This window comes from Pseudopipra pipra, chromosome 2 (genome assembly GCF_036250125.1).
Source record: "Pseudopipra pipra isolate bDixPip1 chromosome 2, bDixPip1.hap1, whole genome shotgun sequence".
Classification (NCBI taxonomy): Eukaryota; Metazoa; Chordata; class Aves; order Passeriformes; family Pipridae; genus Pseudopipra; species Pseudopipra pipra.
The window spans coordinates 103367984-103380682 of NC_087550.1; the positions used below are offsets into that span (position 1 = coordinate 103367984).

The 12699-nt window shown below is 37.2% G+C and overlaps 1 protein-coding gene across 6 annotated transcripts in view; it reads left to right on the top strand.

The window, feature by feature from the left end:
* The window catches only part of CDKL5 (cyclin dependent kinase like 5), a 132033-nt gene that overhangs the window by 41258 nt on the left and 78076 nt on the right, over positions 1-12699 (top strand). For all 6 annotated transcript variants that reach the window (XR_010428554.1, XM_064646708.1, XM_064646711.1 and 3 more), the window contains exons 2-3: positions 8047-8274; positions 8800-8834. Coding sequence is in view for 5 of the 6 variants with exons in the window: in XM_064646708.1 (XP_064502778.1) it covers positions 8211-8274; positions 8800-8834 (99 nt within the window). In the remaining variant the exon portion in view is untranslated. The remainder of the gene's footprint in view (positions 1-8046; positions 8275-8799; positions 8835-12699) is intronic.

Here is a 12699-nt window from a genome sequence, read left to right on the forward strand (position 1 = left end):
TGTTTAGGTAGAACAGTTGGTTCATGAATGAATATGAATAAATACTGCTCCCAGCGTGTTTTTTCTTGTAAACGATGAACTCTTCATTCATCAGTGTCCATTCATGGATACAGTTACCAGTGGTGGAGGTAAGCATATAATCTTGTGCAGAAGGTAATATTCTGGTTTTCATTGCTTTTGCCTGATTGCATTTTTAAGTGTATATTTTTGCTGCTTTTGGATGAAATCACTAAATTAAATTTGTGCTTTTGTTTCTGCATTTTTTTCTCTACTGGGAAGTTGTTTCCATTTGCAAGTTGAGTTGGTCACCTTAATACATCTCCCAAATACATTTGCAGTAATTCATTAGCAGACTGAAGTTCCCCTACCTGAAGGTGTTCTAGGTGGCTCAGCACAAGGGCATCTGTCATAGCAGCACAAGTCAATGTTCTGTTGCTCTGCTTTCTCTGCAGTGGATTTGCACAGAACACAAAGTTTATTTCACAGTTTTCAGAGTAATGTTCATAGTCCTCCCTCAAATTGTCCTCGGTGCCTGATACATTGCTGCTTCTGCTTCTGTGGCACTGCATTCCAGCACACTCAAAGCTTTCATCCTGTGCCTCAAGGAAGATTTTATTAATAAGTTGTTATAACAGTTAACAATTAACAAATAATGTTAATTGAGAGGGGTTGTTGGGGTTTTTTGTTTTTCTCTTCTTTATCTGGAATGTGAATCTTTTCAGCTTATTGTAGTGGTCATAAACTCTTAAGCAGTCTGAGCCACTTTGAAGATTAGTCTTCTTGACTTGGATTTCACTTAATTGATTTATTCACCTATGTAAGTTTAACAGGTTTTTTTCAACTGGAAAGCATAGCAAAATTCACCTTGAATTTAAAAATCCTTAGTGTTCAGTCACTCTGATAATAGACATCATAAAAAACCCCCAACTATCAAGTGTACAATAAGCACATTCATATAATTCTAGTATTAATCATACCTGGTTAAATTGGGAATCAGACTGTTAGTCATTGAGTGGCTTCTTTTTGGCCTTTATTGAAAACTTTTGATGGCATTTTTGTCCAGGTTAAATTTGTAAAAGATGGATCAGTATTATTTAAATAAAATGTTTCTGATTATTTGCCTGGGAAACACATCAAGAAGAAATTATAAACATTTTTATCATGTAACTGGAATATCGTTCTGTTCATTTGCATGTATTGTATTTTCTTATTAATTTAGTACTAAATTTTGGGGGAATCCCCTTTCAGATTTCTGTTTGTTCCATATATTTGGTATGCCCTTTTAAAGGAAAAGGGGATTTCTTGGGGTTTTTCTTCTTTTGACGTCAGATGGTGAGCCAGTAATCTGTATTTAATGATATGCTTGCAGATTACAAGAAGAGTAGTCATTGCAGTTGTTTTGGTCTGCATTAGAATGCCCACAGAATTTAGTTTCAGCATTCATTTGCTATTTATAAATACTTTTTATTCACCTCTACTTTTCTGTACTCTTACGAGAAAAATCCATCTCAGCCAAAGCCAGTGCAGAGAGGAACATCTGACTTTTAGAATTTGGATGGGAGTTATTTCTAGAACAATGAAGACAAAACTGGGTTGAAAGGAGGGGGAAACTTTGTCAGATTATAAGAATTTCAATCACCAGTATGCTTTGTGCGTGCACGTATGAAAGATCACGGTGGCCGATCCAGTTAGGAATGCATGAGAGGACTTTTTCTGAAGTGGCCAGGTCGTCTGCATCTGTTGTTTTGTGTGCTGCCAGCATGGCAGTGTAGCATTGCAGTGCTCTGCCATTGTGGAGAGGAACCTCACGGTGCCAGCAGACTGCCAGGGACTGGGGAGAGTGATGGAAGAGCTCGAGAGGCCCATTCTTTTCATAAATACCCTGCTGAGCTCAAACTTCAGAGCAGACCTTCAGCTGACTGGCTGCTTCTAACGTGTTCCCTCAAAGAGAATACACTGTACTTTTCTTGGACAGGAAGATCCTCTGCCCTCTGCTCAAGATTTTGAATATGCCTTTTTTTTCAGTAAGGGAGGAAACCTTTATGCTCAACACCCTACCCCTCTCCCCCCCCCCCCAGGTGTGACTCTTCAAACACAAATGTTGGAATTGAGCCACAAAGTGAGTCCTGATGTGTGATTTTAAATAGCACCTTTTTGGGGGGATTTAGAAAGATTGAAAAAGCTATGTCTCTAATATTATTTTGTAGTATTATATTGAGAATTTAAAGTCCCTGGCAGATTGTCAAAGATAATATGGGACTAAATAGTAAACAGGATGATAAATGAATATAGGATATTACTGGAGACTGGTGTTCTGAGAAGGGAGAAGGAAAGATTAAAATCAAGAAGCAAGTTCTAAGGAGACCAATACAAATACTGTGTCAGATAAAGATTTATTAGCTTCTTCCACAGTAAGCTATTCTGTTATGAAATAAGACTTTCTTTTATCTAAAGAAAAAATCTTTTTTCCTTACCCCTCTTTGCCTAAGAGTGTATCAATTAAACCAAAGTGTGATTTTACTTCAACTACAGATGTTGGGCACTTGTGTTTGATAGAAGTGAAAGCATGTCCTTGTGCCAGAAGAAACTGCACAAGGCTTTGGATTTCGCAGGTTGCTGTTGAGAGTGTTCTCCTCTGAACACTGATATTTTTTCTTTAGAGCTGCCACAGGTACAGTGGAGCCCGCCCAGCGTGCGCAAAGACCAGCCTAAACTGCGTAAGAAGCTGTCACACCCACAATAGACTTACTTGTTAAGGTTCTTATTGGAAAGCAAGACTAAAATGGAAGCAAAATTGTCTTTCCTGTCCTTCTGTTATGACTCATGGGAGCTGCTTTTGTGCTCAACGCTTTCATAATCAGACTGCTTATTTGTCAGTATGGTCTTAGAAGCATCCTGCTAAGCACCCAACCCACTCTTTTTGAGTTGGCCACAGCTGTTAGGGAAGATCATGAATCCTGGGTTTTGACTTCAAGAAGTGAATTTATTTCACATCTCCAGGATGAGCTGAATTTATTTTTGAAGCTGTAGTTGAATACAAAAAGAAGAGCGCTCATTGAACAAGATAAACCAAACCAAATCAGTACTGCTGCCCTGGCCTTCAAGTTCAGTTTTCCTTTAGGAATTTAACTAAACAGGGATCTTTAATGGTTGGGAACTGATTCATCCCTTTTTCTGGTTGTGTGCTTGCTGCAGGATGGAAACTTTGTTCATGTTCTTCCCCCATGGACCCCGGGCCCTGCTGCCGTGGAGACCTGCTGCCTTTTAGGCCAGTTGTGTGACAGTGACTTCCCTTGATGTATAACTTATTCAGATGCATTTGCAGGTTTCAGTATATCAATAACTATTAAAAAAACCCCAACCAAGTCCTCCAAAAACCAGCAATGGTGAAGACAGGTTCCAGTGATGACACATTAGCAATGTCAATAAAAGCTTTCTGGTGCTGAATTTTAAAACCTGTGAGCTTTTGCAAGCAACCTTGGTGTTTTGCTTTTACATAATTTGTTCAAGTTTGGCAGTTTCCTAAATTTTGTATTTATTTTCATCAGCTATTCTTTTCATTCCTAATTTTTTTTATGAGCAGAGGAGGATAGATTGAAGCTTAAAGTATGAAAAATGACTTGCTATAATTGCAAGTTCTTGTTGCTTTTTATCTCTTCATTTTTTTCTTTTTTTCAACTTCCACTCTGTGAATTTCTTCATATTATGAAATCTTGATTCCTCCAGAATCTTGTCCCATTAAAAGGTCTACTGTCCCTCCATAAAATGGAAAAATGAAGTGGTAGCTTTTTTCCAAGTTGAGGAGTGAAACTGGGAAAACTTTGCTAGCAGTACGATCGTATTATTTTTCTGTCCATTCTTAAAGTCAATGTTACTGCTAACATACTCCTTACAACTTTTCGTATGCCAAATTTGTTTTTCCCAATCAGTAATTCCTCGTAATAATCCTGGCACATTCCGATGGATTGGTAAATCTAGAAAAATTTTTGCCAGCTATTTTCTTTACTCTGTCACTTGTATATTCTGCTATAACACTGAAACAGGTGCTTGTAACTCTAACTTGGGTTTTCCTGGGAAATCTCCATAAATAGAACTACATATATACAGGGGAAGAGAAGAAAAGGTGCTGAGTGATGCATCAAGGCTATCAGGCATGCTTAATGCTGCCTTTCATCTGTGTACCTTGTAGACAGAAGACATGCCAATGTGTGGATTTTGGAGATAGCTATCAAAGACAGGTACTTATAAGGTGTAAGTTCTTCACATTTGTTTTCAAACCAGCTGTTTTGTTAGTGAACAGAGAAAAATGTAACAAGCCTCTAGAAATTCTTAGTTGTATCCTCTCAGTGAGTAAACAATAAATAAATAAATACAAAGATTAAGTTTACTTCTTGGTTTAGGGGAGCAAGAGGGGTGTATTGTCTGCTGGCAAGAAGCTTGTTTAAAAACCCATGGATGACTTTGAAGTCAATTAGAAGTTGGTAACTGACTTCAGCAGGGTGCAAATTGCACTCTCTCTGTCTTGATAAATTAAATGAACTGTATACTTGATGTGCAAGATGCTGATATACAAATCTAACTGTATTTCTAGAACAGTTATATTTCTCCAGATTTTGTGAAGACAAAGGTCTATCTCAAGTGTTTTATAACTCTCACTAAATGTCTCTGCTAAAATCTAACACTATGAAAGGTGCTTCCCCTCTCCACACAGCTATTGATGATTATGAAATAATTAACAGCATTTTTACTTAGGATTGAGGCTTTGGACTGAGTGGTTAAGTTTGGTGCTTTTGGGGGATGTGCTAGAATTCTTAATGGTCATGAAGGGAAAAGGAATTGAGGAAGAGCTAGGGTTTTTCCCCATTGCTTTAATTTAAATGCAAATGATCAGCTACCATAATGCTGTATTATTCTGTATGCTCATTCCAAAAATGTTTGTACATTTTCTGGTTTTTACATATAAGCCTTATGTGCTGTCACAAAACAGCTACATTTGTTTAAAAATCTCACACTGTAACACTTCTGGATTAAGTAAAACTAATTTGTTTTTATTCATTTCATGACATTTTATTTGGCTCTGCATTTTATAGAACACCCTGGTAACGTTGAGACCATCTCAGTGATCTGTTGGTTTAATTTGTAAGTTGATGTGCTGTGAATCTGGCTGCCTTAGAAAGGGATATTAGGAGAATGAGTGCTATTTCCCTACTGAGAACCTTTGAGAGGTAAATGATGGCCTTATTTCCTCTTCTGCAAGGGTTATCATTCCAGCCAGCAGGCAGCTTATGAAAACAGACCAGTGTGGCACTCGGTGCAAAAAATGAAATTGTGGTTGCTATTAATAAGATTTTCCTTGCTGATTTCAGTGTTTAGTTTGAAAGAATCCAGCCTGTCTTTACTAAGTTACAGAATAATGTAATTCTTGCTATGGATAACTTTCTCGAAATTACTTTTTTGTTTAAAACTTCCTGATTTTTTTTCTTTATTTTTGTATTACAGTTACACACTCTGCCATTCATAAGACTCTGTGTCATTCATGGAGTTTTAAGCTCATGTTACCAGATTCCCTGCAAAAATCAGTGATTTTAAAAACAATCTTAAAAAGGTTTTCAAACAGCAGAAAAATCCCAGGAAGTTCTGTGGGTGCTGTCATTGAACACATATTTTTAGCAGTTTGGTTTTAGTCTTTCAGGAGCTTTTGATGGCAAAGATCTCAAACAAGCAAATAAATTCTGTCTAGGGATTAGATGGGTCTGGTGAATCTGAGTTCACTAATGTTTGAATTATGGCCCTGCTTGAGGCAAAAGAGCTAGGGCAAAAAGTGTTTGGGTATGAATCCATACTACTGCTGCATTCCACTTGTCATCTTTCATTAGCTTTCCTTTTCATTGCAAGATGAAGTTCTCATAAAGTGCTCTCAGCAGAATTGGGCACAAAGATGACTGGAGCTAGTGCAGAAGAGATGGGTCACTCAAGAGCATTTTCCTTTTGGGACCCCCCTGTGCGTGCATCTGTATTACCTGTGCTGTCAGTCATGGTGCACTTTGGGGAGAATTAGAGGAGCCAGTTCTCGTGTCTCTTTGGAAGTGTATCCCTTCCAAAGTGGTGAGTGAACATCAATAAATGAGCTGACAGGCCTTTACCTTTAAGGAATTACATGTGAATGCTGCTGTAAGTGCCGTGCATCCAGGAGCAGCAGTGTAACAAGGGGATCGGCTTTCTGTGGCTCTTACTTCTAGTGAAGTGAGAAGGGAAGACTACACGATCAGTGGGGAGAGGAAGATGTATAGTACTGAATTTCATAGACTCATAGAATGTTAAGGGTTGGAAGGGACATTAAAGATCATCTAATCCCAACCTCCCTTGCCATGGGCAGGGGAGACCTACCAGTAGACCAAGTTGCCTAAAGCCCCATGCAGCCTGCCCTTCAACACTGCCAGGGTTGGGGCACCCACAACCTCCCTGGTTGGGGAGTTCAGAAAGGAAGGTTAGCTGTTTGCAAGTGTAACCTTTATTCTCAATAAAAAGCTAGGATTCATATTGAGTTCACTTGCAGAACTCCTAAAAATAAATAAACAAAAAATAGTGGATCACAAGCCTGTAGACCTGTATAGCTTTAAGTAGTTTATGAGAAATTTAGAAATTATGAATAAGGGACAGGGCAAACTGCATCTAAATTTCTTCTTGAGTTTTTGATACATTTATCTCATAAGTTGCTTCACTGTTTCATCATAGATCCAAGAAGTATTGTGTACACCGTAATGCAGAAAGACAATGTACAGTAATAACATTAGCAGATAAGTAATGAATGTTATCACAAACTGAATTCCGGAAGGACTTGTCAACGAATAATGTTGGAAACTGAAGCAGCAGATTTGCTGATGTTACTGCATAGTGCTAATAGAAAACAGAGTGTACGTTCTCCGACTGTTACTTTCTTTCTGGCAAGTAATTTTGCTGTTCTAAACCTGGCTGACCAGTTTTCTTGCGTCTTGTTTACATTGTGGCATTAATGGTTGTTTCAAGGTCTCTGTGGCAGTATTTCTGTCACTCAGCTGAAGGCAGGGGACAGTCAGCTGTGCCTTGTGCCTGGCACCAGCCTGTTTCAGTCAAAAGCTGAAGCAACTCAGTGAAGACTCTGTTCTCATGTTGGTGGGTACAACTGAGCAGATGCTCCTGCTTTTCCAAGCCCTCATTTTTTTTTAGTTCATTAACCAGAAAGTCTGGACAAACAACGCAAAGGATTTTGTGAGAAGGAGATGCCAAATAAGATGAGAGTATATGGAAGGGAAAGGAAAGAGTATTTCATACAATTCACAAGTGAAGAAAAAATTGATTAATTAAAACAGTAAATTAAACCACTGAAATAACCCATTAAGGAGTGGGCAACTTTTTAAAAACAAAAGCAAACCAAAAAACCCTAACCAACCCTTCAATTTAGAAGTCACTGCTTTATTCTCAAAATACTGTGGTTAATTCACTCTGGAGTTGCTTCTAAAATAATAAACCCCCTCATATTATCTGCCTGTGTCTTGCTGAAGCAAGTGTCATTGTAATTTCCCTCCACCCTTGAGTCGTCCTTTGTTATGTGTGACTTAGTCAACCCAGGACTTTAGGCCAGCTCCTCTGGCTTATAGTGAAATCCCATTTGTGTGAGCTGAACCCAGTATTATTTGGTCACACTCACCCATTACACATAAGTTAATTAAATGTATTCATTTCTATGATTGCATCTTGTTCTTCATGAGTAGTTCTGTTCTTGGATCACCGAATTGTGAAAATGATACATTTCCAAGTCATGGTGAAGTTGCTTTAGGGGGTTTTTCCCCTGTTTTTGAATTTGGGATATATGCCTTTAATATTAGGGAAACAAATACAGCCTTCTACAGAGTTAGCAAAACCAAGCTCTCCTGATCATAAAATGTAGAAGTAAATTAATTTTCTGTTACAACTGTTGGACTATATTGGTGTGATGTCTGTATACCACTGCTTTCTCTTATGGAAATGAAGTACTAACTACATGATTTTTCTCTTTTTTTTCCCCAGAAAGCTACTGACTGCCTAGAAATTAAGAAAAAGTGTGAGAACTCTGGTTGATCAAGGTGGAATTTTTTTCCAAGAGCCTTTTCACAATTGCCTTTCGCAAAGTCTTCAGCCGCTCCCCTTTGTGCCATGTTTTGTGGCTCTCACCGTAAGAGGAATTTGTCTTGATGAAGATTCCTAACATTGGTAATGTGATGAATAAATTTGAGATCCTTGGGGTTGTAGGTGAAGGTAAGTAATACCTTAATAAAAAATTGATTAGAATTTTGTATAGATTTGACTTAGTCCTCTTTATGTTATCAATTGCAAAATATTGCTTGTATGCAGATAATAAAAACATCAGTTTATTCTCTATGGCTTCTTTTAATTTTCTTCTCAGATGGATTGGAAGGTGAAAGGAACGGAAGAGAAATGGGACAGTTTTTCAGTTTTTGGAGTAGTTTTTTTTTTTCCTTAAAAGTTTAGTATATTAATTTCTCATTAATGGTACTAGGGAGATGCAAGTTATCAAACTTATCTGCAAGTATATATTTTTTAAAATAATTTCAGTGTTTTAAAATCCATTGACTTTCAAGCAATTTTTATAAGATTTTTACAGTACACAGAGGTTTAGTACCCATATATACAAGTTCTGGATAACAGTGCTGGGAACAATATTATTTCTATATGCAGGAGGTGACTGAACACTGTTTTATCTTGCCAATTTTAATTTTTTTCTGCTTTAAGATGGTTTATATTTTGTCTTCTTTGTTTCAGGAGCCTATGGCGTTGTACTTAAATGCAGACACAAGGTAAGTAAATTGCTTTGAGATCAGAGATAAATGTTGGTGTTTGGGTGAAACAGTGACTTTTGATGAGAACTGAGCTGTTACTATGTATGAGATGTGGCATCTGGGGTGGGCTTTTTCTTGCAGTTAGTTACTCAGCTTTTTAATTTGAAGTGTCAGAGGAAATGGCTATATCTAGTACCAAACCTCAATTTTTTGGTGTTTAATATTTGTCTGAAATATTAATAATGTTTCATTAATCTCAACTAAGAGAGTTTTTTTAGAAAAAGGCAAAAAAAAAGTTGATTTGGAACACAATTTATGCTTAAGCAGTCTCAATTAGAATGCCAAATTATTTGCCAAATACTGCTGGATAAGCACTTACCTCTCTTGGAAGGGGCAGGGGAGAGGAAGTGGGATCCATGTGGAATTTCTACAGCTGTAGGACAATCAAACAAGAAAGCAGTCACTTTTTTGGTTATTAAATTTAATTTGGAAGAGGAAAAAGAAAAAATGCTGTTTGAGACAAAAATGAAGTCTGGCAACCTGTCTACATTATTTTAACTACTCTGTAAGTTGGATGTATCTGAACTTGCTACTCATCAACAGGGAACTGACACAAACTACTTTTGCTGTCTTTGCAGCAGCAGTGTGGTCATATAACAAAGTAATTTCTCTGAAGCAGAACTTTTCGGAATCATAGAATTAGTCATTTGTAGTGATGTAAGAATATATAAACATTTCTTTATGTGGTTCATACCTTTTTCAAAAGTTAGCACTGTGCAGAGGGCTTGTGTTCCTGTGGTGGCTTTTAGCACGTAGGCAGAAGGGCTTTTACACACAATGTGTGGTTATATCTGGAGTGTCTTAGACTGTTATACTGACTTAAAATTAAAAAAAGAAAAAAAATACTAGAACGTGGAAAGATCCTATCTCAAGCTGAAGCCTTGTTGTGCTTGGCAGTCCATAACAGTCAATAGAATGACTTTGCTAAGTTGAATGTTTTTAGATTGTTATGGTATAATAGTTCAGGGTGAGTAGTTTGAGAGCATTTGGGTAGTGACAATTGGGTCTATCCTAGGAGGATCTATTTTTTATGGAAGGTAACCTCACTGAGACTCAAGAAGTTTCTAGGATTTCCTGCATTGCTGAGTGAAATTTAAGCTTTACAAAAACCGTTCAGTACTCTAAGAGTGTAGTATAATGGCAGGGTAATCTGTTTTCCAGTTTCCTATGAGAATACCTTCCAAGGTACCAGATGACTAGAAAGGAAAACTTTCCTTTAGCAGAGGGAAGTACTTCCTACAGCCTGTGTAAGGATGCTGACTTGCTTGTGAGGATCTGAATTTTTAGGTAGTTGCACCATTTTTTCTGTAGCTTCATCTTAATCGAAATAACTGTATTGAAGATGTAAAACAAAGTGGTATTTCTTAAAAATTCTAGAAAGTGGGTTTACTAAGACCTAGGGTTTCCAGTATTTGGAGATCTGAAGAAAAGGTGAGGTATGTTGATGTTTTCATCTTGCTGATTTATGAGTCTCACTTACTTAAAACAAGCTGCACCCAGCCTTCAAGGACAGATGACTTTAGGAGCAATCTGTTTTACTAAAAAAAAAAAAACTGTCCTAAAGTTAAACGTTAATATTTCCTACTCCTGTAGGAAACCAAAGTCTTAATTCACTTTCATGCAGTTTTAACAGAATGACCTGGAAATGCAAGGATGTGTGGTTTGTTTTGGTTTGGTTTTTTGGTTGGTTTTATGTTGTTGTAGTTGTTGTTGTGGGGTTTTTTGTTTGGGTTTGTTTTGTTGGGTTTTTGGCTGCTGGTGGGCCTACTTTAGAATGTAGAAATGTTTATATTCATCTTTATAAATATTGGTAATATGCCAGGATCAAATTCTCAGCTTTTCTAAGTTAATATATCTCCATCGTGATGGTGAGAGGGTAAATGTTGTGTGAAACGAGGAGCCAGCTCCTAATTGCAACAATTTTCCAACATGTAATCCACTAGTGCTTTAGTAAATATGTAGCTTTTTGCCTCAGTGCATTTCACTGGCATGTGTATATGCATTGAAATTGGAAAGAATGGTGTAAGGAACAAATACCTTGTCATTTTTATATGTGTTTTTCCTTTGCTGAGGGAACATGATCAGAAAAGCTAAAGTAGCTCCTCTAGAATGACTGTGTTTACATTATTATACAGCATGTTTTTATCACAAATCCTTTATTGATAACTGTGGGTTGTGCATAAAGATTACTTGTTTATCTGAGGGTTTTTTTGGATGTGAAGCTAATACAAATAATGTTAAAATAAAGCAGACCTGATGTTCCGAAAAGCTTTTCCTTTTTTTTCATTTAATCAGAGGACTTTCCCTAAAGACATATAGTGAAGTACACTGTGTTTGAAAATACTGGAAATACATTTGTTAGTCACTAACTGTTGAAATCGCCTGCCTTGGCTTGTTGGATCTTGGCTATGTTTTCTGAAAAGAAAAGCCACTGGGACAGTTCAGCAGTGTCAGAGATTACACTTGAGGAAAAGAATCTTAGCTAATGTTTAAGACTTGTCAAATATTTGCCCTTTAAATAAAACCACTATTGTCTTTACTTTGAAAAGGGGGCTTGTTGCTTCATGCAGAGTTAACCTTTGCTAATAGGGATTTAGGCACAACTATCAGGAGGGCTCTTACATCAGGTACAAAACCAATATGATAATATTGTGATTTAAAATCAATAAAATTATAGTCAGGTGCTGTGGTAAAGCCCTAAGTGTCCAAAGATGGGCACATGGAGAAAGAAGCCTAAAGGAAAAAATTAAGCTGAAAACCAGTGTGAAAAGGGAATGTATTGTTAAACTGTCAGGTAATAAACTGTGTATATAGGAGGAACATTGACAATTGTAGAAGCAAGCTGGAGTTTGTAGAAGTGAGATGAATATATACTTAGATGACTAAGGTAAGTGGAGACTGTCTCTAGGTAGGCAAGATGATGACACTGAAACAGGGGTCATTTCTTAGAATGAGGCAGAACTTACCACAGGACCAGGCTGGAGAGGAAGAAGGATTCATAGTAGCAGGCAGTCAAACCATAAGAAGCGTTTGGACAATGCTCCCAGGCACATGGTGAGGTTCTTCCACTCTCCTGTGCAGGCCCAGGAGTTGAACTTTGATGATCCTTCTGAGTTCCTTCCAAGTCAGGATAATCTATGATTCTATGCCTGCATACACGTATCTGTATGTATAAATTTATGGTGTATTTTTACGTTAGCTAGGTGTGCAGGAAGGTATGTGGTGATGCAGTTTCTCTAAAAGCACAGCAGAAATTTATGAAATTTCCTGAGCTTCTCCTTCTCTCGCAGCGTGCTGTGTGTTCTCAGAGGCCTCAAGCCTGAGGCGATGCAGTTTAATGATTTGGAAATTGGATGCCAGTTGTTCTTATATGTAAAGCATCTCCTGCCTAATGAGATACTTTTTCTGCTCTTGTATTTTAGAAGTGAATCTGGTTTTGGTTGTTTTTAACAATATGAGACATTTTTTGTCCTTTTTCTTTAAGATAAACTGAATTCCTGTATGAAAAACAAACAAAAAGAAACAAAATTATTAGTTTACAGAATTATTTGGCTCTTTCGTGCATTGAAGAGTAATGAAGAATAACCTTTTGAATAAGTTTAATACTTACAGGCAATTTCTTCTTAACCTAATATTTAATTTTGTCTTGTTTGAGCCTTTTGTAATACTCCTGCCTTATGTTCTGATAAGTTGTGTATGTGCCTCAGAATAGCTGAAAGAAATATTTGCTCACCTTTTAAAGAAAGTTATAGTTTCCTCATTAGAAAATATAATGAATATGCATATGTAGCAGAATCATTAGGTTTCATTTAAGTATCTCAGC